The sequence below is a fragment of the Dromiciops gliroides genome, chromosome 3, assembly GCF_019393635.1.
Source record: "Dromiciops gliroides isolate mDroGli1 chromosome 3, mDroGli1.pri, whole genome shotgun sequence".
Taxonomy (NCBI): domain Eukaryota; kingdom Metazoa; phylum Chordata; class Mammalia; order Microbiotheria; family Microbiotheriidae; genus Dromiciops; species Dromiciops gliroides.
In genome coordinates this window covers 606600069-606624391 of record NC_057863.1, presented here as the reverse complement: position 1 = coordinate 606624391, position 24323 = coordinate 606600069, and the positions used below count along the sequence as shown (strand labels likewise).

At 43.6% G+C, this 24323-nt stretch overlaps 1 protein-coding gene across 3 annotated transcripts; it reads left to right on the top strand.

Annotated features, from left to right (window-relative positions):
- Positions 1-5005: 5005 nt before the first annotated feature.
- Positions 5006-18380, top strand: PDIK1L (PDLIM1 interacting kinase 1 like). 3 transcript variants are annotated; one of them, XM_043997383.1, is made up of 3 exons: positions 5006-5138; positions 9740-10041; positions 14725-18380. In XM_043997383.1, the coding sequence occupies exons 1-3, from the start codon at positions 5114-5116 to the stop codon at positions 15463-15465; spliced, it is 1068 nt and encodes a 355-aa protein (XP_043853318.1). In that variant the 5' UTR covers positions 5006-5113; the 3' UTR covers positions 15466-18380. The 3 variants fall into 3 exon arrangements, with proteins under 3 accessions (XP_043853318.1, XP_043853319.1, XP_043853320.1); XM_043997384.1 differs by lacking the exon at positions 5006-5138 and adding an exon at positions 5638-5761; XM_043997385.1 differs by lacking the exon at positions 5006-5138 and adding an exon at positions 6699-6742.
- Positions 18381-24323: the final 5943 nt, after the last annotated feature.

Below are 24323 nucleotides of genomic sequence, written 5' to 3'. Positions count from 1 at the left end.
ATTTCCATGTTAGCCATGTTGTTTTAAAAAAGGCAACAAAAATAAAGTAAAGAAGCTGACTTCATTCTGCACTCAGATTTCATGAGGTTTTTTGTTTTTTTCTGGAGGTGGAGAGCATTTTTCATTGTGGCTCCTTTGGAATTGTCTTGAATCATTGTATTGATCAGAGTAGCTGTCTTCCACAGTTGATCGTGGGATCATCATGGCAATGTTGCTATTACTGAATACAACATTTTCCTGGTTCTGCTCACTTGCCTTTGCATCAGTTCCCACATTTTTCAAAAACCATCATGCTCATCATTTCTTATAGCATTATAATATACTACAACTTGTTTCCCTTAATTTATAATTCTTTGCTACCACAAAAAGAGCTGTTAAGAATATTTTTGCACATATAGGTCCTTTTCCCTTTTCTTTGAGGGATACAGACCTAGCAGCAATATTGCTGGGTCAAAGGGTATGCACAATTTAAAAATCCTTTGGGCGTAGTTCCAAATTGTTCTCCGGAATAATTGGACCAGTTCACAACCCCAACAGTGTATTCGTGTCCCAGTCTTTCCACATCCCCTCCAACATTTATAATTTTCTTTTTGTCATATTACCCAATCTGATAGATGAGAGGTGGTGCCTCAGAGTTCTTTTGATTTGCATTTTCTAATCAATAGTCATTGAGTATTTTTTTTTTTTTTAGTGAGGCAATTGGGGTTAAGTGACTTGCCCAGGGTCACACAGCTAGTAAATGTTATGTGTCTGAGGCCGGATTTGAACTCAGGTACTCCTGACTCCAAAGCCAGTGCTCTATCCACTGCGCCACCTAGCTGCCCCCCATTGAGTATTTTTAATATGATTACCAATAGCTTTGATTTCTTCTGAAAATGCCTATACATATATATGTATATACATGCATATATCTTAATAAAGTAACAAAATTGTTCTGCATACCCTTCTGTATTTCTTCTTCTTTTCTTCTGTGCATTTTGGAAAAATGCTTTATTCATGAGTTTGGAGGGGGGGTAGGGGTGGGGCTATATCTCTACCCATTAACTTACCAGCTAGATGGTATAAAACACTGGGCCCGGAGTCAAGAAGAATTGAGTTCAAACTCAGGCTCAGATGCTTACTGTCTGGGCAGTTAAACAACAAATCTTTTCCAAAAGCACAGGCATGGGGGCAGCTAGGTGGTACAGTGGATAAAGTACTGGCTCTGGATTCAGGAGGACCTGAGTTCAAATCCAACCTCGGACACTTGACACCTACTATCTGTGTGACCCTGGGCAAGTCACTTAACCCTCATTGGCCCACCCAAAAACAAAAACAAAAAACAAACCCAAAGCACAGGCACCAGGGCAAAAGACAAGAAGACCTGATCTTGGTGGAGGGCTTGCATTGGCAGATAGAGCACAGCTGAGTCTGGAACTGGTTAGATATAGGGGGCTAGGCAAGTCTACATTCATTCAGGAAGATTCAGCCCCAAAGTAGGTGGGCATTCCAAAACAAAGTGGGTTACTTTCCTCAGGGACTATGAGCATGGATTCTATAGGGAGTTGGTCCATGTGGGGAAAAGTAGGGCAGCAGTGGTGGTGGGGCAGATGACATTGACTTCAACAAGAAGGTAGGACCCAGTGAGGCAGAGATATATGAGAAAGTGTTGATCGGAAAGGAGGAAGGAAAAAGGACAAGGGATCATAGATTACTCAAAGGCCTCTTGTTTTTACTTAAGGAATACTTTTTTTCAGGAATTTCTAGAAACTGGTAATGGCAACAACTGAATAACCACCCTCCCCCTCCCCAAATTGAAACTGATACTACTTTGATGGACAGGAAAAAACTTACTACAGATGTCAAAGTCATTCTAAAGCAATTGTCAGACCACTGACTTGTTAGAGCAAAGATCAGAATGAGTAACAATTGAAACTGATAATGAGAAAAGGGTGTGGCATGAAATTGAAACTCAATCCTGAAGTATTTAAATGAGTTGGGACCTGTTGGGAAAAATAGGTAATGGACAGAAGGAATGAGAGATTATAATAATTTCCTACAGAGGTTTAATAGATGTAAATCAAATGGCATTAAAAGCACGAAAGCCTAAAAAAACACCTTAACTAGTAAATCCTTGACTTTCTTGTCAAGCACAGAGAGGTGGTGCCCAAAGGCAACACTGACTAAAATATAAATTCCTTTGTAAAACCTTACAGAGAAGGAGATGATTACCAGTGCAATAGTACACTGGTAAATGTTTAACTGGCTAGGAGGTGGGGGTGGGGCTGTAGCCCAAGGCTAACACACTTTTAAATTTAATATATACTAGTAAGGTTTTTTTCCTATCATTTTCTTAAGTCTAGACAATCAAGAAAACAATGACTCAAGCCTGAATTTTTAGCAGTTTACTGATTTCTGAAGTGTAAATGCTCATGCTAAAAATTAAGCTATTGGCTTTCCAGTTTAAACTGGCACCTGTGTATCCTTGGATTATGTTTATGAACAGTATTGTCCCATGAATCAGAGAGAAACAGTGGAGGGTAAAATTAGTTTAAAGAAAGCTCAGTAACTGATCCAACTATAATCAGTCGTCTCAAAGACATTTATTTAAAGCTGGAAAGAAAGCAACAGTCAGGAGAAAGTGGAAAAGATCTGCAAATATTTTTATTGTTCAGTTGTTTCATTCATTTCCTACTCTTCATAATCCTACTTGGAGTTTTCCTGGCAAAGATACTGGAATGCTTTGCCATCTCCTTCTCCAGTTCATTTTACAGATGAGGAAACTGAGGCAAACAGAGTAAAGGGACTTGCCCAGGGTCACACAGCTATGTAAATGTCTTAGGCCAGATCTGAACTCAGCAAGATGAGTCTTCCTGACTTTAGGCCCAGCTCTCTATCCTAGAGCTGTCTGTACCAGCTGCCCTAGTTTTCATATATAACAACCATCAAAGTGCCAATAGCAATCTGAGGATGGCTAGAGTGTTTCTTGGCTCGTGGTCTGACTTCATCCATGAATAGAAAGAAGCTCTGGCTCTCAGGACAGTAATTTTTTATATATTTAATTTTTATTTTTTCTCAAGTACAAATAAACAAATATTTTTAACATTTAAAAAAATTTTTGTTCCAAATTCTTTCCTTCCCTCCCTTCCTTCTCCCCTCCTTGAGAAGACAAGCAATTTAATATAAATTATACATGTGCGGCCATGCAAAACATTTCCACATTAGCCATGTTGGCAAAGAAAACGCAGACCAAAAACAAAAACCTCCAACAAGAATAATAAAGTAACAAAGTATGCATCCATCTGCATTTGGACTTCAGTTCTTTCTCTGGAGGTGGATAGTATTTTTCAACATAGGTCCTTCAGAATTAGACAGTAACTTGCACAGTAAGGGATCTTGAGATGTTGCTTAGAGCAATTTGATCTATCTCCCTTGGGCAGGTGTCAATCAATTAATCAACATTTATTAAAAGCTTACTAGATACCAGGCATTGTGCTAAACTCTGGAGTCTATAAATAAAAAGCAAAACAATCCTTGGGGGAAGACAAAATAGGAACCAGCATAGTTATACAAGATAACTAGAGACATGCTGAACATAAAAAGGCAAATAGGAAATGACCCCCATATCCTTTGACAAACCAAAAACCTTTTGGGGTCAGTGAGAAGCCCAGATAACTGACTTCTATTTATTGATTATTGGTCTCTGGAAGGCCTCCTTACCCTTTACTCTCCTATCCAGTGACAATGCCTCTGCTCTTCCTCTCACAAGATACCCCATCTCCTGACTGCATCTTTCCCTGGATTTCCTCCATGCCTAGAATTTTTCTCCCTCATCTCTACCTCCTTTCTTCCCTGTCTTCCTTCGAGTATCAATTAAAATTCTACTTTCTGCAGAAGCTTTTCTTGGTTCCCCTTAACCTAGGTATGGTCTTCCCTCTGAAATCACTTCCAATTTTAGTCTAAATTTTGTTTTCACATAAACATAGCTAGCTTTTGCATAGCAATTTAAGATTTGCAAAGCATTTCACAAATATGTCTTTTTTGAATCTCACCTCCCTCTGTAGACTATAAACTCCTTGAGGGCAAAGACTTTCACCTTTCTTTGTTATTTTCAGAGATTAGCACAGTGCATTGTAAGTAACGGTAAGAGTTTAATGATTGCTGACTAGACTGAGGCAAAATCTGTTAGTTCCTGGGTAATGAATGACTTACAGTTGGTCCTAGGCTAATGGATTGATTGTTGGCTCCTACACAGCTAAAGCTTTCATCAACTAGCTAATAGAAAGACTAACAATTGATTTCTGACTGATAGAACGGCTATTGGCTACGTGGGCTGGCCCTTGTCCCAGCTAAAATCCCATATTTTCTTGATCCCTCTTCATGCTAGTGCCTCCCCTCAACTGATCATCCACAATTATCCTGTCTATATCACCGTAGCAACATAGATATTTGCATGTTGCCCCTCACTTAGATGGTGAGCTCCCTGAGAGCAGAACTTTCTTTGCATTCCTAGCACCTAGCACAGTGCCCGGTACAAAGTAGGTGTAGACGCGTCTAACTTAAGAGTTAGAGGCTGAGATGGAGCACGGTGCCTGGCACGTAGTAGGCACTTAGTAAGTGCTGAGTAACAGCCCGGCACGTAGTAGGCACTCAGTAAATGTTAGCGGATTGACTGATGTCCGCTCCAAACCCACGCCATGTGCGCAGAGCAGTGCTACACCCCCCCGGAGGCGCCCACGAGACATGCCGTTCGGGCCAGTAGGGGAGCCCAGGCCCGGCCAGCCCAGACGCCCCTCCGCAATGCCGAGGGTCCCTCCGGACCCCCTCAGCAACGAGAACAATGAGGTCCCTGCTTCTTTAAGGGAGATACCAACGCGCCGCCGGGGGGGAGGGGCGGGAGGCAGGGGAAGGGATTTTCCCGGACGGAAGGCACCCTGAACCCCAATTCCTGGCCTCCCGCCGCCGAGCGCGTGTGAGCATGGCTCGGTGACAAAAGGCGCTCTCCTCCCGGCGGGGCGGATGTCGGTTCTTCCCGGCCGGGGCCGCGCCTTCCCCCGGGGCTCCGTCCTCCAGAGCCCCGCAGGCGCCCGCACCTCACCGAAGAGGAAAATGCAAAAGGCATTAATTGGGGCGAATGCAGCAAAAACGCCAGAGGCACGGTAGGTGCCCGGGCAGGGACGGGGGGAGAGGCCGGAGCCCAGTCCTCTGCAGAGCCGGACGAGGCCTGGTCGGGCCGTCCCCCCTGCGCGGTCCACTGGGGTTCGGATGCCGGCGGGAAATAGCCGCCGGGAAATAGCCGCCGGGCCTAGGATGCGATGAAGGCCCGCGGGTGTCCTCCCTCTCCTCCCCTCGGCCCAGGCCCAGCCACCCCTGTGGGGAAGGGCGCTAGTGGTGCGTTCCTCAGCGCGTGCACAGCGACGGTCTCCGGGTTGCGAGGCCCAGCTGGAAGCCGGAGCCTGGCGCCGGCGGAGTGCGGCTGCCTCGAGGATCTCTTTGGATCCGGGAGGAAGAAGGGAGGCGGGGATAGGGCTCCGGGCGCGCGCCTGCCCAATGAGGGAAGCCTCTAGGAAAGTGCTCGCCCAATGAGGGAAGGCGCTCGTGCGGCCGGAGCGGGAGGTTGGGGAGGAGGAGAGGTTGGCTCCGCGAGCTGGGAAAGGGGGTGTGTCCGCACGCGGGGGCGCGCGCCGGCCTCGGACTGGCTGCGGCGGCGGCGGCGCGAGGAGCCCGATAATGGCGGCCTGCAGAGCCCGGGAGAAGGAGAGGCGGCGGCGGCGACCCTGAGGTAAAGAAGTCTCCCGGACCGGGGAGGGAGCCTTTGCCTTCCGCCTCCCGAGTCTGCCTACCTGGGCGGGCCTAGGGCCCCCTGGGGCCTGGGTCGCGGCCCGGCCGCCCTCTGGCGGCCCGTTGCCCGGGTCCCGGCCCGGCCCGCCGGAGGGGAGCGAGGGCCCTGGTTCTCTTCCCCGCCTCCCCGCCTGACCTGACAGCTTGGGCCGGGGAGCGCAGTGCAGCTCCTTACCCCTCCCCCGAAGAAGCAGCTCGGGGTACAAGAGGCCCCCGTGACCTTGGGCCTCAGTTTACCCCACTGTTAAAGAAGGGGGGGGCGGTCGCACTCGGGGGTCGGTCAGGCCCCTTCCCATCTCCATGTTCCCAGGGTCCTCCCTGCACTGACATTCTCGGTTCGGAGGCCCCGGCTGGCTCCGGCATTCAGTGCTCCGAGGTCTCTCCCCCAGCTCCGAAGTTCCATGCTCCCCGGCCCCCACCCCACTTCCCGGTATGCGCCGGGACCCCAGAGTTCCCCCTCCTGTCACTGTAGAGTTGCATGGAGGGGGAGGGGAGGGGAGGACCGGGTGCGTTAGCCAATGAGCGGGGCCCGGAGTCAGCGGAGTACGGAAGCGCTGTCCTCACCCCGGGGCAGGTGCCTGCCTGCCTACCCGCCTGCCCGGCCAGGCGCTGGCCACCGGCCACCGGCCACCGTGCGGAGCCACGCGAATCCCAGCCGCGGCGTGGCGACGTCCAGCACGAAGACCCTCGGGGCAGCCGGAGCCCGGGAGACAGTCCCAGGACCTGCGCCGCCTCCTTGGGCAAGTTAGGGCGCCCGAGTACGGGCGAGCACCCCGTCCGCCCCTTCTCGCGCCCCCCCCCAGCCCCGCGGTGGTCGTAGGTGTAAAGCCATTTATCTTCCGTAAAGGGCCCCTGCTGTTAGCCGGGATCCAGGCAGTGCCTCCGTTGGGGTTCTCCAGTTCGCCCGGTCTCTAACTTGTTTGTACGTACTTTGTGTTTGCATAATGTCTTTCCCCAAAAGACTGTGAGCTCCTGGAGGGCAGGTGCCACTTTGCCTTTCTTTGTATCCTCAGTGCTTATTAGCACATAGTAGGTACTTAATAAATGATTGTTTCGTTTGATTATGGTCATAATATAAAGGAATTTCAGTGTTAATAAATATGGATGTTTTAGGTTGTGGTTGATAGCACATGGTGGGAAGCTTAATAAATGCTTTGAGAAGTAACTGAATTTTATAGCCGTTGCACTTTCTATTTTACTTCATTAAGTGAGGATGAATAATAAACTTGTATTTACATAACATATAGTTAATTGTGTCAGCACATAGTAGGTGCTTATGATCAGATAAAGGAATTTCAGAGTTAAATATGAGTATTTTAGGTTATGGTCATAGCACACAGTAAGTGCTAAATACATGTTTTGAAGACTGAAAACATTTTATAACCACTGTTTTTTCTATTTTATTCCATTAAGTGAAGATTGATAATAAACGTGTTTACATTAGCACTGAATAAGAGATACTATCTAATAAAGTGGTTAGACATTCTATAACTACATGTTGCAAAAATGTTAATACTTGGTGCTTTATGCTGAATACAAACAACTACCTTTTGTAGCAATAAAGTGTATACTCACTGATAATGTGGTTTAGTAGAAATAGTCCTAGAAGACTTCAAGTTCAAATTCTGGTGGCTTCATTTGTATTATCCTGTCCCATTGAAGAAGTTTTTTTGACTTTTTGGAATCTCAGTTTCCTCATCTTCAAAATGAGGGGTTGGACTATGGTCCCTTACAACCCTACATCCAGTGATCCTAGGTGGTAGTGTAAATATGATTAGATTGAGAAGACAAAAGCTGAAGATTGGAGAGGGGAAAGGACTTGCCAGGTAGTTTGTGGCCCAGCAGGAATTGCAACCCAGCCCTCCTGAAGCCAAAGCCTGGGTTCTTTTCATGACTCTGAGCAGTAGGTTAACATTTGACACGGCAATACCAACAAACTAAGGGTTCGAGATTGCTTATTAACTGTTTAACATCTTCAAAGGAATAGAGAAGCAAGTGCCAGGTGGATTTCTAGGTAATTCAGGAAGAGTAGTAGAAATTGTGTAGTATGAGAAGAAAATCCTGTATCAGGCTACTTTTGGGCTAAACTAGAAAGGAAAATTAGGAATTTGAAGGGCTTGTGGAAGATCAGATTGGTATGGGAAGAGTTCAGTTCCAGGACGTTAGCTCTGTTTTCAATAATTTCCAGCTTCTTCCTTGATCTTCCCTACATTCATGTAGTCTGCTACCAACTTTCCAGACTACATCCAGGAACTGCTTATTGCTCTTCGAGGATTATCAAAGGATCATACATAGAGTTAGAACTGGAACCTTAGAAGCCACTGTTGTTTCAACCCCTCATTTTACATTGAGGAAACTGAGATACAGAGATTAAGTGACTTGCTTAGGATCACATAGCTAGTAAATGTGTGAGATAGGATAAGTCCCCAGGTCCATGCCCTTTCTCCTATGACATACTGCCTCATGTGAAGTATCTACAGACTGAGTAGAGAAAGTACAAATCCATATTACTTGTCTACTCAGCATCTGTTCCTAAAGTTTGTTGGAAATGTCTGCAATTCATTTTTTTGAAATAGTGTTTTCCTTATTTCATCACACAAGAATCTCAATGGAGAGTTCCTGCTTTTGCCTTCAAATGATTGGTCAAGTAGAATTCCAAAGACTTATTACAGGCTCTCTTATTTCACATTCATGTTATGTTACCCCAAATGCCCTAAAATATTTATCTTTCAACAAAAAAAGATGGGGAAACATTGTTTTCCATTATTCCCAGCTTTCAATTTAAAGAGGAATAGCTCTCCCTCCTACCTTGAAAGCAGATTTTTCAGGTGTTTTATTGTTTGTTTGTTTGTTTTTGCCGGGCAGTGGGGGTTAAGTGACTTGCCCAGGGTCACACAGCTAGTAAGTGTCAAGTGTCTGAGGCCAGACTTGAACTCAGGTACTCCTGAATCCAGGGCCAGTGCTCTATCCACTGTGCCACCTGGCCGCCCCCAGGTGGTTTTTTTTTAGGGCAGGAATTGCACCAGAAATATTAAAAAAAAAACCCTAGAAATTGGATTGACTTCTCCACAGTTACTGTCTTTGTTCCTGGACAATGAAAACAATTGAGTTTCAATGCCATGAATAGTCAGTTTCACTTTCAGACCCTGAAGCAAACTTAGTTGTGCTTCTAACCCTTCAGAGGGTAAGGGGAGGCAGGGAGGGGAGGGGAGGGAAGCAAATGAGTAAATTACAGCTTCCCTGAGTAATAGATGGTATAGTAGAAAGAGCACTGGCCCAGAGTCCCAGCTTCACCAGTTATTATTGTGTGGCCTTGGACAAGTCATTTTATATCTCTGACCCCAAGTTTCTTCATCTGTAAAATGGGGATAAATGATACTTAAAAAATTGTCATAAGGAGCAAATGAAATTATTCAAAGTGCTTTTCATTGTAGACACGAAAACTTATTATTCTTTAGTAGCCTTTGGGCAATCAGTAATTAAGCTTAATGCAGCTCAACACTTATTGTTAGTATCATTTTTTCTGTTAGGAATCAGGACATTCAGATTTATAGAAAGAGTAATGAATTTGAAGTCTGGAGCCTTGGGTCTGAGTACACCAACACTAGTTCTGTGACATCAGAGAAGCCACTTAACCCTCTCTGGGCCTCAGTTTCTCCATCCATAAAATGGTTATTAAAAAATACCTAAAACTCAGAGGGCTTTGGTGAGGATAAAATAAATAGGTAATATATGAAGTGCTTTGTAAACATTTAAAATGCTATGCAAATGTACATTTGTCTTAACTCCTGCATTTTGTAAGAGTTATTGCTATTTTCAAACATAGTAGTATGGTTATATGCTATAATTAAGTAATGAAAAGAAAAGCAGACCCAAGAATATTGTTGATTTGATGAAAACCCTTTGTTGATTTTTCCAGAAACCTTGACTTTGAAGATGGTGAGTAGCCAGCCAAAGTACGATCTAATACGGGAGGTTGGCCGAGGCAGTTATGGTGTGGTGTATGAAGCAGTCATCAGAAAGACTTCAGCTCGGGTCGCTGTGAAGAAGATTCGATGCCATGCCCCTGAGAATGTTGAGCTAGCTCTTCGTGAATTCTGGGCCCTTAGTAGTATCAAGAGCCAGCATCCCAATGTGATTCACTTGGAGGAATGCATTTTACAAAAAGATGGCATGGTACAGAAGATGTCCCATGGCTCCAACTCATCTCTCTATTTGCAGGTAGGTGTGGTGGCTTCCACTCAAACTGTACTGCAAAGCCATATCCAAGCCTTGAGCTGAGACTGGCACAGTGCTGAGCCTGTGTTCTCAAAGACTGTCATCCAAACCCTGAAGACTTTGAGGATGAGCTCCTCTGTGGGTCTTGTGGGGTCTTTTGTCCAAGGACAGCCTTACTAAGTGCAGAGAGGTTCATCACTCAGAGCCTGGCCCTGGTGTGGTGAACCTCATCTCCTAAAGATGGTACTAAAGAGTAGAGGGTTTTGATAAACATCAGTGGAGGGGATACACCTCCCCCAAGAAAATCACAAATCCTGGAAGTATTAAAGTACACGTGTAGTTGAAAAGGTGAGCAAGAATGAAGGGAATAAAAGGTTGAGAGGAATCTCTCCCTTTAAATACAGGTGTCTTTATAGTTTGGAATAGGCAAGTAGGAGGGATATGCCAAGAATCCATTAGCTGTTTAAAAACAGCGTTCTATTTAAACCTGTGATGCAGACACCTAAGAATAACTTAGCCACCTGCTGTCCCATAGTACTTGCCAACCTGTACCAGATGAAAAACTGAGTGCTCAGCAGGTCCACTCTTTGGAAAGTGGCATTGGTGAGCTGGGAGTATCCAGAAAGGGAAAGGCCCCAGCAAGCAGTAGCTCGAGCTCTAGGAAATTGGGCACCCTTGATTTGTGTCACTAATTTAAACACAAACCTTATCATTTCGGGGTTAATGGAATCCTAACCACATTGTTTAATACTTTCTGTACAGCCTTAAGCCAGAATTTTCTCTTTAATAGTGGGAAGGGTCACATGAACACACAATCAAAGAGCAGAAAAAGATTTATAAACTGATGTATGTCAGAAGTCAAAACCTCCCTGCAGCTCTTCTTGCCAAATAGCAACAAGAATTAATGGAGGCATTGATGAGATTCAAAAAAAGCTCTCCAGAGGCTAAGGGTTTGGGGTGGGGGGGTTCTTTGTAAACTGAGTGCTTAGGATTTTGTCAGTAAATGCAGAATTTACAGCCAGTGTGCAAGTGGCTCACCAAGAACCTTCAGAGTCAGAGCAAAAGAGAAAAATAAACACGTTCACCTGTGTAAATAGAAACTTGTATGGTTAGCAGATGGAAGGATATTAATCCAGAGAAGTACATTCCTCCTTTAGCTAAATACATAGGGGTCTGCAATTTCTCTTAGAAGATAATTAATAAAGAAAAACACCTGCTTAAACCTCCTGCTTTTCTGTCTTTTCACAAGTGGAGCCCCATGTTTGGAATTCACTCTCTCACTTCTACCTTCTAGAATTCCTAGCTGCTCAGATACTTCCTAGCTGTGTGACCTTTGGCAAGTCCCTTAGCCTGAATCTGCCTCAGTTTTCTTAACTGTATATTAGGCATAATAATGGCACTTACCTCTGAGGGTTATTGTGAGCATCAAATGAGATATTTGTAAAGTACTTAGCACAGTGGCTGGCACATTGTAGGCACTATATAAATGCTTGTTCCCTTCCTTTCTCCCCCTCTTTTAAAGAGCACAGCTCAGGTTCTACCTCCTATGAACAACCTCTCTGATCCTCTTCTCTCTCCTCAAACCCTGCCACCACCACCCCCCCCATTAAAACTCTAGAGAGACTTTGTATTGACTTACTTGTATACATGGTATATGCCTCTGGAGGGCAGAAAATTCGTTTTTTGTCTGTCTTCATCTCCTACCAAAGGACTTTGCACACGTTAGGTGTTTGTTGACTTGACTTAGTCACTAGAAATGTACTGATTATGTATGCTGACTGTTGTACTTCTCAGGCAGAAAGCATTGGAAGCATTCTTGTCAGCTTCCTCTGTGTGGGTAGAGATGGACTCAACCCTACAGTACATTGTAAAGATCAATATGTTCATTTTCTTTTGGGCTATAAAGGAGACAAAAGACCGTTCCTGGTACTGTGGGGTTCAGATCTAGCTGCCCTGTGGTAGAAAGTGCACAAGATTTAGAGGAGGCCTAGTTTCAGATCCTAACTCAGCCACTTAGAAAGTGAGCAAGCCACTGCTCTTCTGAGCCTAAGGAACAGGCAGCTTCACAGTGAGCACTTCTAACCAAGGGAGTTTGTCTTTGACCAATGAGGGCCCAGAGTTAGAATGTGAAATCAGAGGAGAAGCTGGGCCTCGAGTTTTAGTCTTGGCAAGGCCACGGGTGATGACAATAGAACTGGGAAGGGGAAGTGAATCAGCATTTATATGGTGCCTGCTATGTGCCAGGCACAGTGCCAAACAGTTTGCAAACTGGACCTTGCTGCGTGAACTCCACCTTTCTTCCTATTGGCTTTATCTTTTTGTCTGTGGTATTTGCAGGAAAATGCATGCAAGGGTGTCTGTGAAGAGTACCTTTTGTAGAAGAAGTTTTTACAGAAGTAGGTAGAAATTGGACAAGATGCCTTGGAAGGCCATCTCCACTCTTAAGATTTTGTGATTTCCCACTGCACTTACTTCATCTACAGAATCCCATATTGGGGATGGGGTGGGAACTCTGCCTTTCCACAGGAGCAAAGGAGATTAAGATGCTCTCAGTCGTTTTCACTGGCTGTCTTCCATTACCGAAATGTTCTCCTTCCCCTGCTTTAAGTTCTGACTAAAATCCCCACTCCTCTTAATTCTAGTACCTTCCTTTTCTTAATTATTTCCTATTTATCCTGTATGTATTATTTAGTCATGGCCTACTCATTGTGGCCCCATTTAGGGTTTTCTTGGCAAAGATACTGGAGCAGTTTGCTATTTTCCTCTCCATCTCATTTTACAGATGAGGAAACTAAGGCAAAAGGGGTAAAGTGACTTGCCCAGCATTACACAGCTAGTAAATGTCTGAGGCCAGATTTGAACTCAGGTCTTCCTGACTACAGGCCTGGAGTTCTATTCACTGCATCACCTAGCTGCCCCCCAAAAGGCCTGTACCATGTAGCTACCCCATATATACCAAGCTCTGTGTGTGCATGTATGCTTGCAAGTGTGCATGTTTGCATGTTTTCTCCCTTGTTATATTGTAAGCTTCTTGAGGGCAGGTACTATCTTTTGCCTCTTTTTTCTCCTCAGCACTTAGTATTGTGCCTCACACATGGTAGGGATTTAATAAATATTGATTGATTGATTGAGACCATATTTGTTTAAAAAAAAAAGTGACAGTACATTTATAGGTGATATGGTTGATTCATCCAGCTGAACTCCTTAACTTTCTTCCTGTTCCTTTCCTAATCAATATATATGTTTGTGAAGAACAATATAGAACATTGTTGTTCAGATGTATTCTGGGAGCAGAATGTGGAGTAGTCATACAGTAGAGCGATATGCTATCACATCCCCCCGGGGTGAATAAAGGTCTAGTCTTGTTAGGTGGCACAGTAGATAGAGAGATCACTGGCCTGGGATTCAAGTGTTTAAATCCTTACTCACTTACAGGCTGTGTGACCCTGGACAAGTCACTCAACTTCTGTGTGACTCAGTATTCTTGACTGTAAAATGGGGATAATGATAATACGCACCTTCCAGGGCTTTTGGGTGGAGGAGTGAATGAGGTAGAAGATGCAAAGCACTTTGGAAACCTTGGTGCTCTTAGAGTCATAGAATGGTAGAACTATAAAGCATCTGGGGCAGCTAGGTGGTGCAGTGGATAAAACACTGGCCCTGGATTCAGGAGTACCTGAGTTCAAATCCGGCCTCAGACACTTGACACTTACTAGCTGTGTGACCCTGGGTAACTCACTTAACTCCCATTGCCCTGCAAAAAAACCAAAACCACAACAAAAAAAAAAACCTATAAAGCATCTTATAGATCATCTAGTCCAACTTTCTGTTTTAGCTCAGGTGAACTAAGGTAAATAGTTTTTTGTTTTTTAGACCAAGATGCTGGGTATTATATGAAAATATCTAATTCATCCTATGTGTAAGAAAAAAAAATTACAGGCTTAAATAATTTTATTTGAATTTCTAATACAAGTTTGATTTTTTACAAAATAGATTTAAAAATTATTCCGTGAGCCTTTAGGCAAAATGACAGAATGTTTACATTTTGCCTTTGGAACATGATAGTGATAAAACGTCAGAACTAAAATGGAAACAAAAAGACCATATAGGAGAGCCTCCTACTTGTCTAGATGAGGAGAGGACCAGTGATTTACCTAAGACCTCCCAGCTAGTAAGTGGAAGAACCAGAACATAAACCCAAATCTTCTAACTCTTGGGCCTAGTGTTCATTCCATTCTGCCACACTGCTTTCGGTCTTCATTTGCTTTGTCCGTGAATTTATGAATGCTTTATTGCTACAACTCTTAGAACTTGCATAGTATATGGGGGAGGACAGTGTTTAATAATATAATAGTTTCTGCTACCAAGTATAATTTCTGAAACTCAAGTTTTCTAGAAAGTTGTATGCTAGGTAAGTGGGGTTCGACACCAGTGAAGGGCAGAAATGTGCCAGCCAGTTAACTTTGCCTCTTAGCTTAGAGTGTTTTGGTTTATGCTCATTAAGGACAAAATGTACTGCATTGACATGGACATTTGAAATTAGGCATATGTGAAAAGACTAAACTTAGCAGAATTCACTAGGCTTCTTTGTAAATGAAAAATTTGAAATTTATTATTAACTTTTCCTGTGATAGAATTGTGTATCCTGTGCAAAAGATGACTGAAAATTTTTTCCCCTTGTTATAGCTTGTAGAGACTTCACTGAAAGGAGAAATTGCTTTTGATCCCAGGAGCGCCTATTATCTGTGGTTCGTGATGGATTTCTGTGATGGAGGAGACATGAATGAGTACCTTTTATCTCGGAAACCCAACAGGAAAACCAATACAAGCTTCATGCTTCAGCTCAGCAGTGCTTTGGCTTTCTTGCACAAGAATCAGATTATCCACCGTGACCTCAAGCCTGATAATATCCTGATTTCTCAAAGCCGTTTGGATACAAGTGACTTGGAACCCACACTGAAAGTGGCTGATTTTGGTTTGAGTAAAGTTTGCTCTGCTTCTGGGCAGAACCCAGAAGAACCTGTCAGTGTAAATAAATGCTTCCTTTCCACTGCGTGCGGAACAGATTTCTACATGGCTCCTGAGGTTTGGGAGGGCCATTACACTGCCAAAGCAGACATCTTTGCTCTGGGGATTATCATCTGGGCCATGCTGGAAAGGATCACCTTCATAGACACAGAGACCAAGAAGGAGCTCCTGGGGAGTTATGTGAAACAAGGGACTGAGATTGTCCCTGTGGGAGAGGCCCTTTTGGAAAATCCCAAGATGGAACTGCTCATTCCTGTGAAGAAGAAGTCCATGAATGGTCGAATGAAACAGTTGATTAAGGAAATGTTGGCTGCCAACCCTCAGGATCGGCCTGACGCATTTGAGCTCGAACTTCGATTAGTCCAAATTGCATTTAAAGATAGTGGTTGGGATACGTGACACATGGATCGCTGGGAAACCCCTTGGATGACATGCTGCTTCTGTCTGAACAGGGATGCAACATTTTGTGGCAGAAGAAAAAAGGAATACATACGGCTAAGCCCCTCCATAAAGGGTTTAGATTTTACTGTGGTTTTTTTTTTAAGGTTTCTTAAGTCCGAGTCAGCCATTTTGTTAGTATGTTTTAAATGTGTATTACCAATGTGTGTGTAAATTTTTAAAATGACCATTGGTAGAAATTTGACAGGAAAATTCTGTGAGAGCCAAGGAAAGATGAGAGTCCAGCTTTTCTGGGAATATGTCTCAAGTATTTTAGACATTCCTTGTCAGTATTAGGAACTTCCATAGAAACAGTGGTTTACATGCTGGTCATGCAAACTGTGAGGCTTTGTAAAGTAAACATATATGTATATATTTATGTATATGTAAGTATGTGAATGTGTGCATTTTGCATTCCATATGAAGAAAATGCCACTTCTGTTTAAATTATTTGATATGGGTTTGGGTGTTTGGGATTTGCTGGTGAATTCAGTGGTGGAAAAATAAATGAGACACTTCCCCCCAACTTTTTCCCTCTGTCCCTCCCTCTGATGAAATTGTGCTAAGTTTTTATTTTTGTATTATTATGAGACTTTTTAAAAAAACAACACCATTTTGGAGGGTCTAAGACTGTCCTACTTGGATGTGAAAGAACATCCAAACTATAACCAACATGCAAAGCTGTTGAGAGATGTTTAAGCTAAACTCTCACAGTCCAGTACCCTGTAGCTGAAGCAGGTAATTACAGCGTCATGCTGTCGTGTGGTAGCAGGCTGGCAAGGTTATTAATCATTCAGTCCTACACTCTTTTAGGTAACCAGGCACACAGTTAACCAATTAGGCCACAGCATCAGGACATGTCTGTACCTGTTGCATCTACACTCTGGTATAAGCTTGAATACAGGATTATTGTAGTTCTGGAAACTTGGCATCAATGAAGTTTCAGTACTTGATTCAGTGACTTTTGGGATATGGAGAAGTTGTCTTAAGGTTCGAAATTATGAGATGAGAGCCAAAAGGATCCATACAGTCTGGCTTGCCTGCCCTGATATGGCCTCTTGTTGAATCACTGGAGTCCCTTCCATTTTGGCACTGATGCTGTTTTCTGTTGTTTAATTTGAGACCGTGATAGCAGCGATATGGTTGTCTTAAATGTTGATCACCTTTTTCTAATGTGGAAGATAATGTGTATACAAGTTAGCAAGCAGATGAAATGTTGTGGCATTTGCTGCATCCTTCATGTGAGGAAACTGACCTCTCTGGTACAGTCATTTTGCTGTGCCTGAAGCAAAAACTATCAGGATTCTTTGAGGAGTTGGTTTGATTTTATAACCCTGGATTGTTGTCTCCATTTTGTTTTTCTGTAAGATCAGTCAGTTAACATCTAATGAAGGAAGGCTTCTTGAAACAGAACTTTAGCCCTCTAGGTTAGCCTTCTGGGAAATTATAACTGAGTTGACCTTTATGGAGCATTTGGATCCTTGGGTAAAAAGTCAGAGTTATGTTAGAGTAATGAAAATCATTGATGTTTTCATCTCTTCTCATTTGTTTTAGCTTCCAAAAGTTTAAATGTCATTCTTTTATTTTTCTATTTATAGTCCAAAGTATAAGAGAAGTGGGCTCTAAGCTAGATATTAAGAAGATAAAAATTTAAGTGACTTGGCTTTGAAAAAGTTTGCAGCTGAATAGTTTCATTGAAATAAAACCACTTTACTGCATTCTTTGAAGCTGATAAATGCAAGATTTGAAACATACGTTTAGAAAAAAAAGCATTGGAAGTTGAAGATGGAAATACACTGGATCCATCACAATAGTGTAATTCTTCCACAGTGCTAATTACATTTGGAATAGCACAAGAGACTACTACCCTTGCCATGGGGTTTTAGTCACTAGGAGGGGAGGAGCCCTGTAATATTGTCTCACCAAAGAACAACCAGGTCCCTTAGCATAGAACCCAAGGTGATCAATCAGGGCTTCATTTTTCTTTACTCATCTTTGTGCTAGTGTCTAATATTCCTTGAGGACATGGTTTTCGGTCCTGCCTGACTAAAAGTAGTTAATGATTATCACTTTTGGAAGACTTTTTTTTTTTTTTGGTAAAATGTAACTTCTTTTCAGGAAATCATTTCTGGAATTTCCTCAAGATTTTGTCTTAGTTTCAAAACATTTCTTTCCATTGCATAGGCAAAATGATGAAAGTCTAGGTCATTCTTCTTCACTTAAAAAAAGCACTGTGCCCAGCATTATGATTAAGTGGATGATCTTAGTGCTGACATGACATTTAGTCACAGGCCTTTTGGCCCAAGAATAAGAAATAAAACAAAAATCCCAAACTACATACTTCAAAATTCCTGCAAGTATATCCAAGAAAACAACAAAAAAAGACCAGTTAGAAATTTTAGCTGTTTAATTGAACTTCAAGGTAAATGCATTTTATGAGGAGTTACTGCAATTTTTAAAGACCAAATGTTTCAAATAAGTTTCTTAACTGCAGTGGCAGAAATGTTAACTTAAATCAAATTAAAATATGGAGTCTTACAGTTAGCTTTGCACTTGTTATCATGTAGAGAGACTAGGCCACTGTAGATTCTTGGTGCTAAGGGACACTTTGTCGTTATGATGAAGTGGGTGTTAACAGTTGGAGAGTAGCACACTGAATAGTTCTGGTGGCCTGTTCTTTGTGTTTATTGTAAGATGTTATATCAATAAAACTATTGTAGCAGCTACAAAATAATTCACCAGCATGACACTTGGTCAAAAAAAAGTCATCAGCACTTCAAAAATGAAACAAACTTTTGAAATTTTCTTTTAATATTGTCAAATATATTTTATGAAGAATTTATAAAAGGGGTGGGAAATGATTGTAATTTATTGTTCATGACAGTTTTTTAAATAAAGTCTGAATTTCAACAAAAACGTGTGGAAATACTGACTTGCCTTTCCCTGTCCAAAGATACTTTGGTTACCTCTGAGGACTGTTGTTCCACGTAGTATTTCTATTGAATCCTCGGTGTACCAAGCATTTCACAGACATCTCTTTAGATCCTCCCTACAACTCTGGGAGGCTAGTGATGCAAGTATTATTAGCTCTATTCTGGTTCTTTTTTTGTTTTGTTTTTTGGTTGGGCAATGAGGGTTAAGTGACTTGCCCAAGGTCACACAGCTAGTAAGTGTCAAGTGTCTGAGGCTGGATTTGAACTCAGGTTCTCCTGAATCCAGGGCCAGTGCTCTATCCACTGTGCCACCTAGCTGCCCCTCTATTCTGTAGGTAAGAAAATCAGTGAGTCCCAGAGAGGTGAATCCAGGGGCACTTAGCTAGAAGCTGACAGGTATTCTGAGAAACAAATTAACCCAAGAACACTTGGAAAAGCTTCGGTACTCACTTGCATAAGTGCCTGTTCCTTGAGAACAACAGGGTAAAGCGCTTAGTCTTGCTATGATGCCTACATATTGTCAAGGGAATTTGTGTTGTCTGAGATGAAAGAATTTCTCCCTTCTCTTCCTTGGCTTTTAGGCTGAACACTTCAAGACCCAGAGTATTGAATGTCTATTTTCTTCTCTGAACCAAAAGGATGGCTTCCTATGCATGAGATTCAGTAATCCATGTAGCCCATTTTTCTTTTCTCACTTATAGGTTATAGTAGCATATCCTCTCCACAAGAAAATATAGTACATAGAGATAATTGGTGAGCTGATGGAACCACCTAGGGGAAAAGTACATACCTGATCTAGTGATTAGAGTAGGGAAGCCAGGCGTGAGGAACAGAGGCATCTCTTTCTGACTGCCACCTTCTGGTATGGCCTTTGTGGAACTTTGCTTTCTCATGCATAAGTGAGGAATGAGACAATAAAAGAATTTAAGGCTAACTGGTGGTGGTGGTGGTTGTTCAGTCATGTTCAACTCTTTGTCACCCCTTTTTTTTGGCTGTATTTTCTTGGCAAAAATACTGGAGTGGTTTGCCATTTCTTTTCTCCAGCTTATTTTACAAGTGAGGAACTGAGGCAGACAGGGTTAAGTGACTTGCCCAGGGTCATACAGCTAGTGTCTGAGGCCAGACCTGAATTCAGGTCTTCTTGATTCCAGGCCCGGCACTCTATCCACTTCACCACATAGTTGCCCTAAGATTAGAGGGGGGGGGGGGGAAATAGTGGGGGTGGTAGCCAAAACCCAGAACATCTATAAAACAGGGATTAGATTTGTTCTTCAGGGGCAGCTAGGCAGCGCAGTGGATAGAGCACCGGCCCTGGAGTCAGGAGTACCTGAGTTCAAATCCGGCCTCAGACACTTAACACTTACTAGCTGTGTGACCCTGGGCTAGTCACTTAACCCCAATTGCCTCACTAAAAAAAAAGAAAGAAAAAAAAAAAGAAAAAGATTTTTTCTTCAGGGTCTATAACGTTAGAACAGGGGCAGGATGTGTCAAAGCGGCAAAGAGACAAATTGAGGTTTGATGTAAGGAAACTGAACAATTAAAAGCAACAGAAAGTAGAGTGAAGTGGACTGGCTGCCCCTTCCCTGTATATCTATCTACAAGCAAAAACTGGAGGACTACTTGTCCAATTTGTTGTTGTACTTTGTAGAGTTTCTTGTTCAACTATTGCCTAAACCTCTGGCTTCTAACTGACATTCTGTGAATCTCTGAAAGGTATAAAGTGGAAAGGAACCTTTGAGATCATTTAGTGGAAAGAGGCCTATATTTGAATCAGTCCTGGTTCTGCAACTTACTAGCTATTTGGTCTCAAACAAGTCACAATACTTCTTAATCTCCGTTTCCATTTCTGTAAGATGAGGAAGAGGGAGGGAGGTATGGCAGCTATTTTCTAGGGTTATTGCGAAGAAAGCGCTTTGTAAATCTCTAAATACTATACGAATATATTGTTATATATCCAGCACCCTCATTTTAAAGATGAAGAAACTACCCCCAGATTTATTAAATGACTTGTCTGAGGTCATACATCATTAATGACAGAGCTGGGATCAGACTTTCTTTTTGTACTCTGCTAGCCTGCTAGTCGAGAAGACAAGGACTCATTGGAAAAGACCCTGATGTTGGGAAAGATTGAAGGCAAAAGGAAAAGGGGATGGCAGAGGGTGAAATGGATGGATAGTGTCGTAGAAGCAAGGAACATGAGCTTGGACAGTTTCCAGAGATGGTGGAGGACAGAAGGGCCTGCTGTGCTGTGGTGCATGGGGTCAGAAAGACTCGGGCTTGAACTGAACAACAGTGCGAGATGGAGAAACACCTGGATTTTCGTTCCCTTCCAGCTCTGACATTCCATGTCATTCCTAAGGTCCCTTCCACCCCTGACAATCTATGATTCTGTAGTGGAAGAGTGGCCCCTGCTTCAGTCTTCACCTTCAGGGAAACGCTGGGGAGCTTGCTTAATCTCTACCTCCAGTTGGCACAGCATTTAACAAGAGGACTTTGCCTAAGCCTTTATCTTTCACGCCACGCCAGGGTAAGGAACTTGGGTTGTTTGGGGCTGGTCTTTAAATTCGAATGTGGCTTTTTTTGGAATCAGCCAATCAGAGGTGTTTCTCTAAAATGCAGTGTAATGATAGACAGTTGGCTTGTGGTTAGGAAGCCGTCTCCTGTTTGGGAGAACCTGTGGTAGCGGTCACGCCCCCGGTGGGCGGGGCGGGTGGGGAGGCTGAAGTGCATCTTTTAAAGTCACCCCTTTCACCCTGAGCAATGGATTTTCATTGGTTTGACGAGGTTCCTACACAGGTATTTGACCTTGGCACTGCAATCTTTTCCTGTTTTGCATGTTTATTTTAGTTAACTGCCCTTTTGGCAGAATTTAGGCAAAACAGATTTGTTGACAAAAGCGCAGCTTTCAAAGTTTCATTCTTAACATATTCCAGTTTTGCTAATGTTTTCTCAAAATAGAATATTAGGCCTGCAGGGCTTGCGGGGGGGGGGGGGGGGGGGGGGGGGGGGGAGGGGGGGCTAAGAAGTCAATTGGTTAACCTCATTTGACAGAAAAGGAAACAGGGCCCAAGATGGTGAGGCAACTTACCCAGAGTCACATAGCTAATAAGTGGCCTGGCCACGGCCTAAACCAAGTTACCTGCTTCCTCCAAATTCTATAAGCTGATGAGCAGAGGGGTCCAGAAAGCCCCTTCACTATATAGGATATTGATATTTCTATATAGAATATTTCAAACGGCATAGCACTGAAGAGAGGGTTGGGAATGGAGTTGGATCAGTAGGAGCAATTGGGGTCAGAATGCCCCAAGGACACAGTCCCCTGGCAGGCAGCTTTCTTAGTCTAGGTACAGGTGTCAACTGATCAGGTCCCATGGGTTTCTGACTACTTTCCAGCCTGATCAGAAATTTGGTGCCCTAGTCCAGCTGCTTTAGCAGATAGGATTTCTAAAAGTCAAAGCAAGGCCTGCCTGGTAAAAACCTCCTTGCAAAAGCCCCAATCTCTAACCCTGGGGCTACCACATTGACACAGCATCTTCTACACTGATAGTGAATTCTTTCTTATCTCCCCTGGAGAAAGGAGAAGATTGACCTCAGCGGCTGTGTAGAACTTAATGTTAATTTGACTGAGGGGGAGCAGTTCAATGCTTACTTGGTCAGAAGTCCAGCTCACCTGGCATCCCTTCTCCAAATGTGCTAAACTCCTCCCTCCTAGTAGAATCACAGAACACGGGATGTCAGAGCTGGGAGGGCCCTTAGAACACAGAATGTCAGAGCTGGGAGATACCTTAGAATGTCAGAGTTGGAAGGGGCCTGGCATACAGGAAGTGCTTCCTAAATGCTTGTCAGCGTGGGTATGGTCATCTAACTTCCACTTTCAGAGCCCACTGCTCCCTGGGGTGGCAGCCCAATCTGCTTCCAGAGGGCTCTAAACCTTAGGAAGTGCCTAATGAAAACCTGCCTCTTCAGCTTCCACCCACCCTGTCTAATTCTTCCTCCTGGAGCCAAACATAACAAGCCTGATCCCTCTTTCTCCCGACAAACCTTTGAGTACTTGAAGTCAAGTCAACAAGCATGTATAAGGCACCCACTTTATGTCCGGCCGTGCATTAAGTGCTAGGCAGCTTTCACCTCTTATCCAAAACTCTTTTTCCCTCAAGGTTTGATATCCCCACGAGAGCTCTAATTTTGGAGTCTGAGAACCTGCGTTCGAATCTCGCCTCTGGTACTGGTCATTTGGGTGACTTTAGATGGATCATTTGACCCTCCGGAGCCTCAGGGGCTTGGGCTACATGGCCTCTGAGGTTCCTGCTACCTCTGATCTATGAACCTCCCTTGGCAAACCTCTTCTGGAGACCCCCCAGTTTTCTGGTATCCCTCATAAAATGTACCCAGGACCAAACATAAGACTCCAAGCACTTACCATCTGTCAGGCACTATGCAAAGTGCTAGAGTTACAAACATGTACATGCAGGAAAAAAAAAAAAGAGTCCCTGCTTTCCGGTTTTTCAAATGGAACTTCTGAGAGTTCTGGGAGAAACCAGCCAATCAGAGAGAAAAGCCCCAGGGTGGCAGATAATGTGTGTGAAGTCTAGATGGGGGGCGGGGGCGCATTCCAGGGTTGAGGAGGTAGAGAAAGTCCTATGGAGGGAGATGAGTCAGCAGGGCACCCTGGAGAGGCTTTCCATGTGGTCCAAGCAGAACAGAGGGCAGCAAACAGGATAATGAACTCCCTTGCTGTGGAAGCTTCATCTCCACTGATGAATTAATGAAGTAGACACCTCATCACAATATTGATTCATGTTTTGCTTGGAGTCCACTTAGACCTCAGGCCTTTTTTTCACCCGAACTGCTTGCACTCTAGTTATTCCTCTTCCCCTTACCCCAATCATTCTATCCAGCTATATAAAGAATAGATGGCAGGGGCCGCTAGGTGGTGCAGTGGATAAGCACCGGTCCTGGATTCAGGAGTACCTGAGTTCAAATCCGGCCTCAGACACTTAACACTTACTAGCTGTGTGACCCTGGGCAAGTCACTTAACCCCCATTGCCCCGCCAAAAAAACAAAACAAACAAAACAAAACAAAAAAATAATAGATGGCGGGGCAGCTAGGTGGTGCAGTGGATAAAGCACTGGCCCTGGATTCAGGATGACCTGAGTTCAAATCTGACCTGAGACACTTAACACTTACTAGCTGTGTGACCCTGTGCAAGTCACTTAACCCTAATTGCCTCACCAAAAAAAAAAAAAAAAGAATAGATGGAAAAATATCAGAGGGAAGGAGGTACCAGGGAAGGCCTCTGGCAGAAGGTGGGCTTTGAGCTGAGTTTTGAAGGAAGCCAGAGAAACTAAGAGGTGAGGAGGGAAAGGATTCCAGACATGAGGGACATGGAATGCAAAAGACCCTCCACTGTCCCCAGTACCTCACACATGGCAGTGACAGGCACATAAGAAGAGCTTCATGATTGATTGATTCTAGAGCACAGAACATCAGAGCTAGCAGGGACATTAGGATAAAGAAGGGCGGTACAGGCAGGGACTAGCCATGAAAAATTGTGACAGCCAGGCAGAAGATCTTGCACCTGATGTGATTAGAAGTTGTTGGTTTTTTTCAGCTGAGGTGAGCCCTAAGAAAGCTATGCTTTGAGGGGAAATCAGTCTGGCCAGTTATGAAGGAGCTATGTCACTAAGGGAGGTCTGGCAGTGATGACAACGATACCTCCAGAAGATGAACCCCTATACCTCATGCTTTTTGAACTTTTAGGTTTGTTTGTTTGTGTTTTGTTTTTTTTTTTTTGCGGGGCAATGGGGGTTAAGTGACTTGCCCAGGGTCACACAGCTAGTAAGTGTCAAGTGTCTGAGGCAGACTTTTAGGGTTTTTTAAAAAA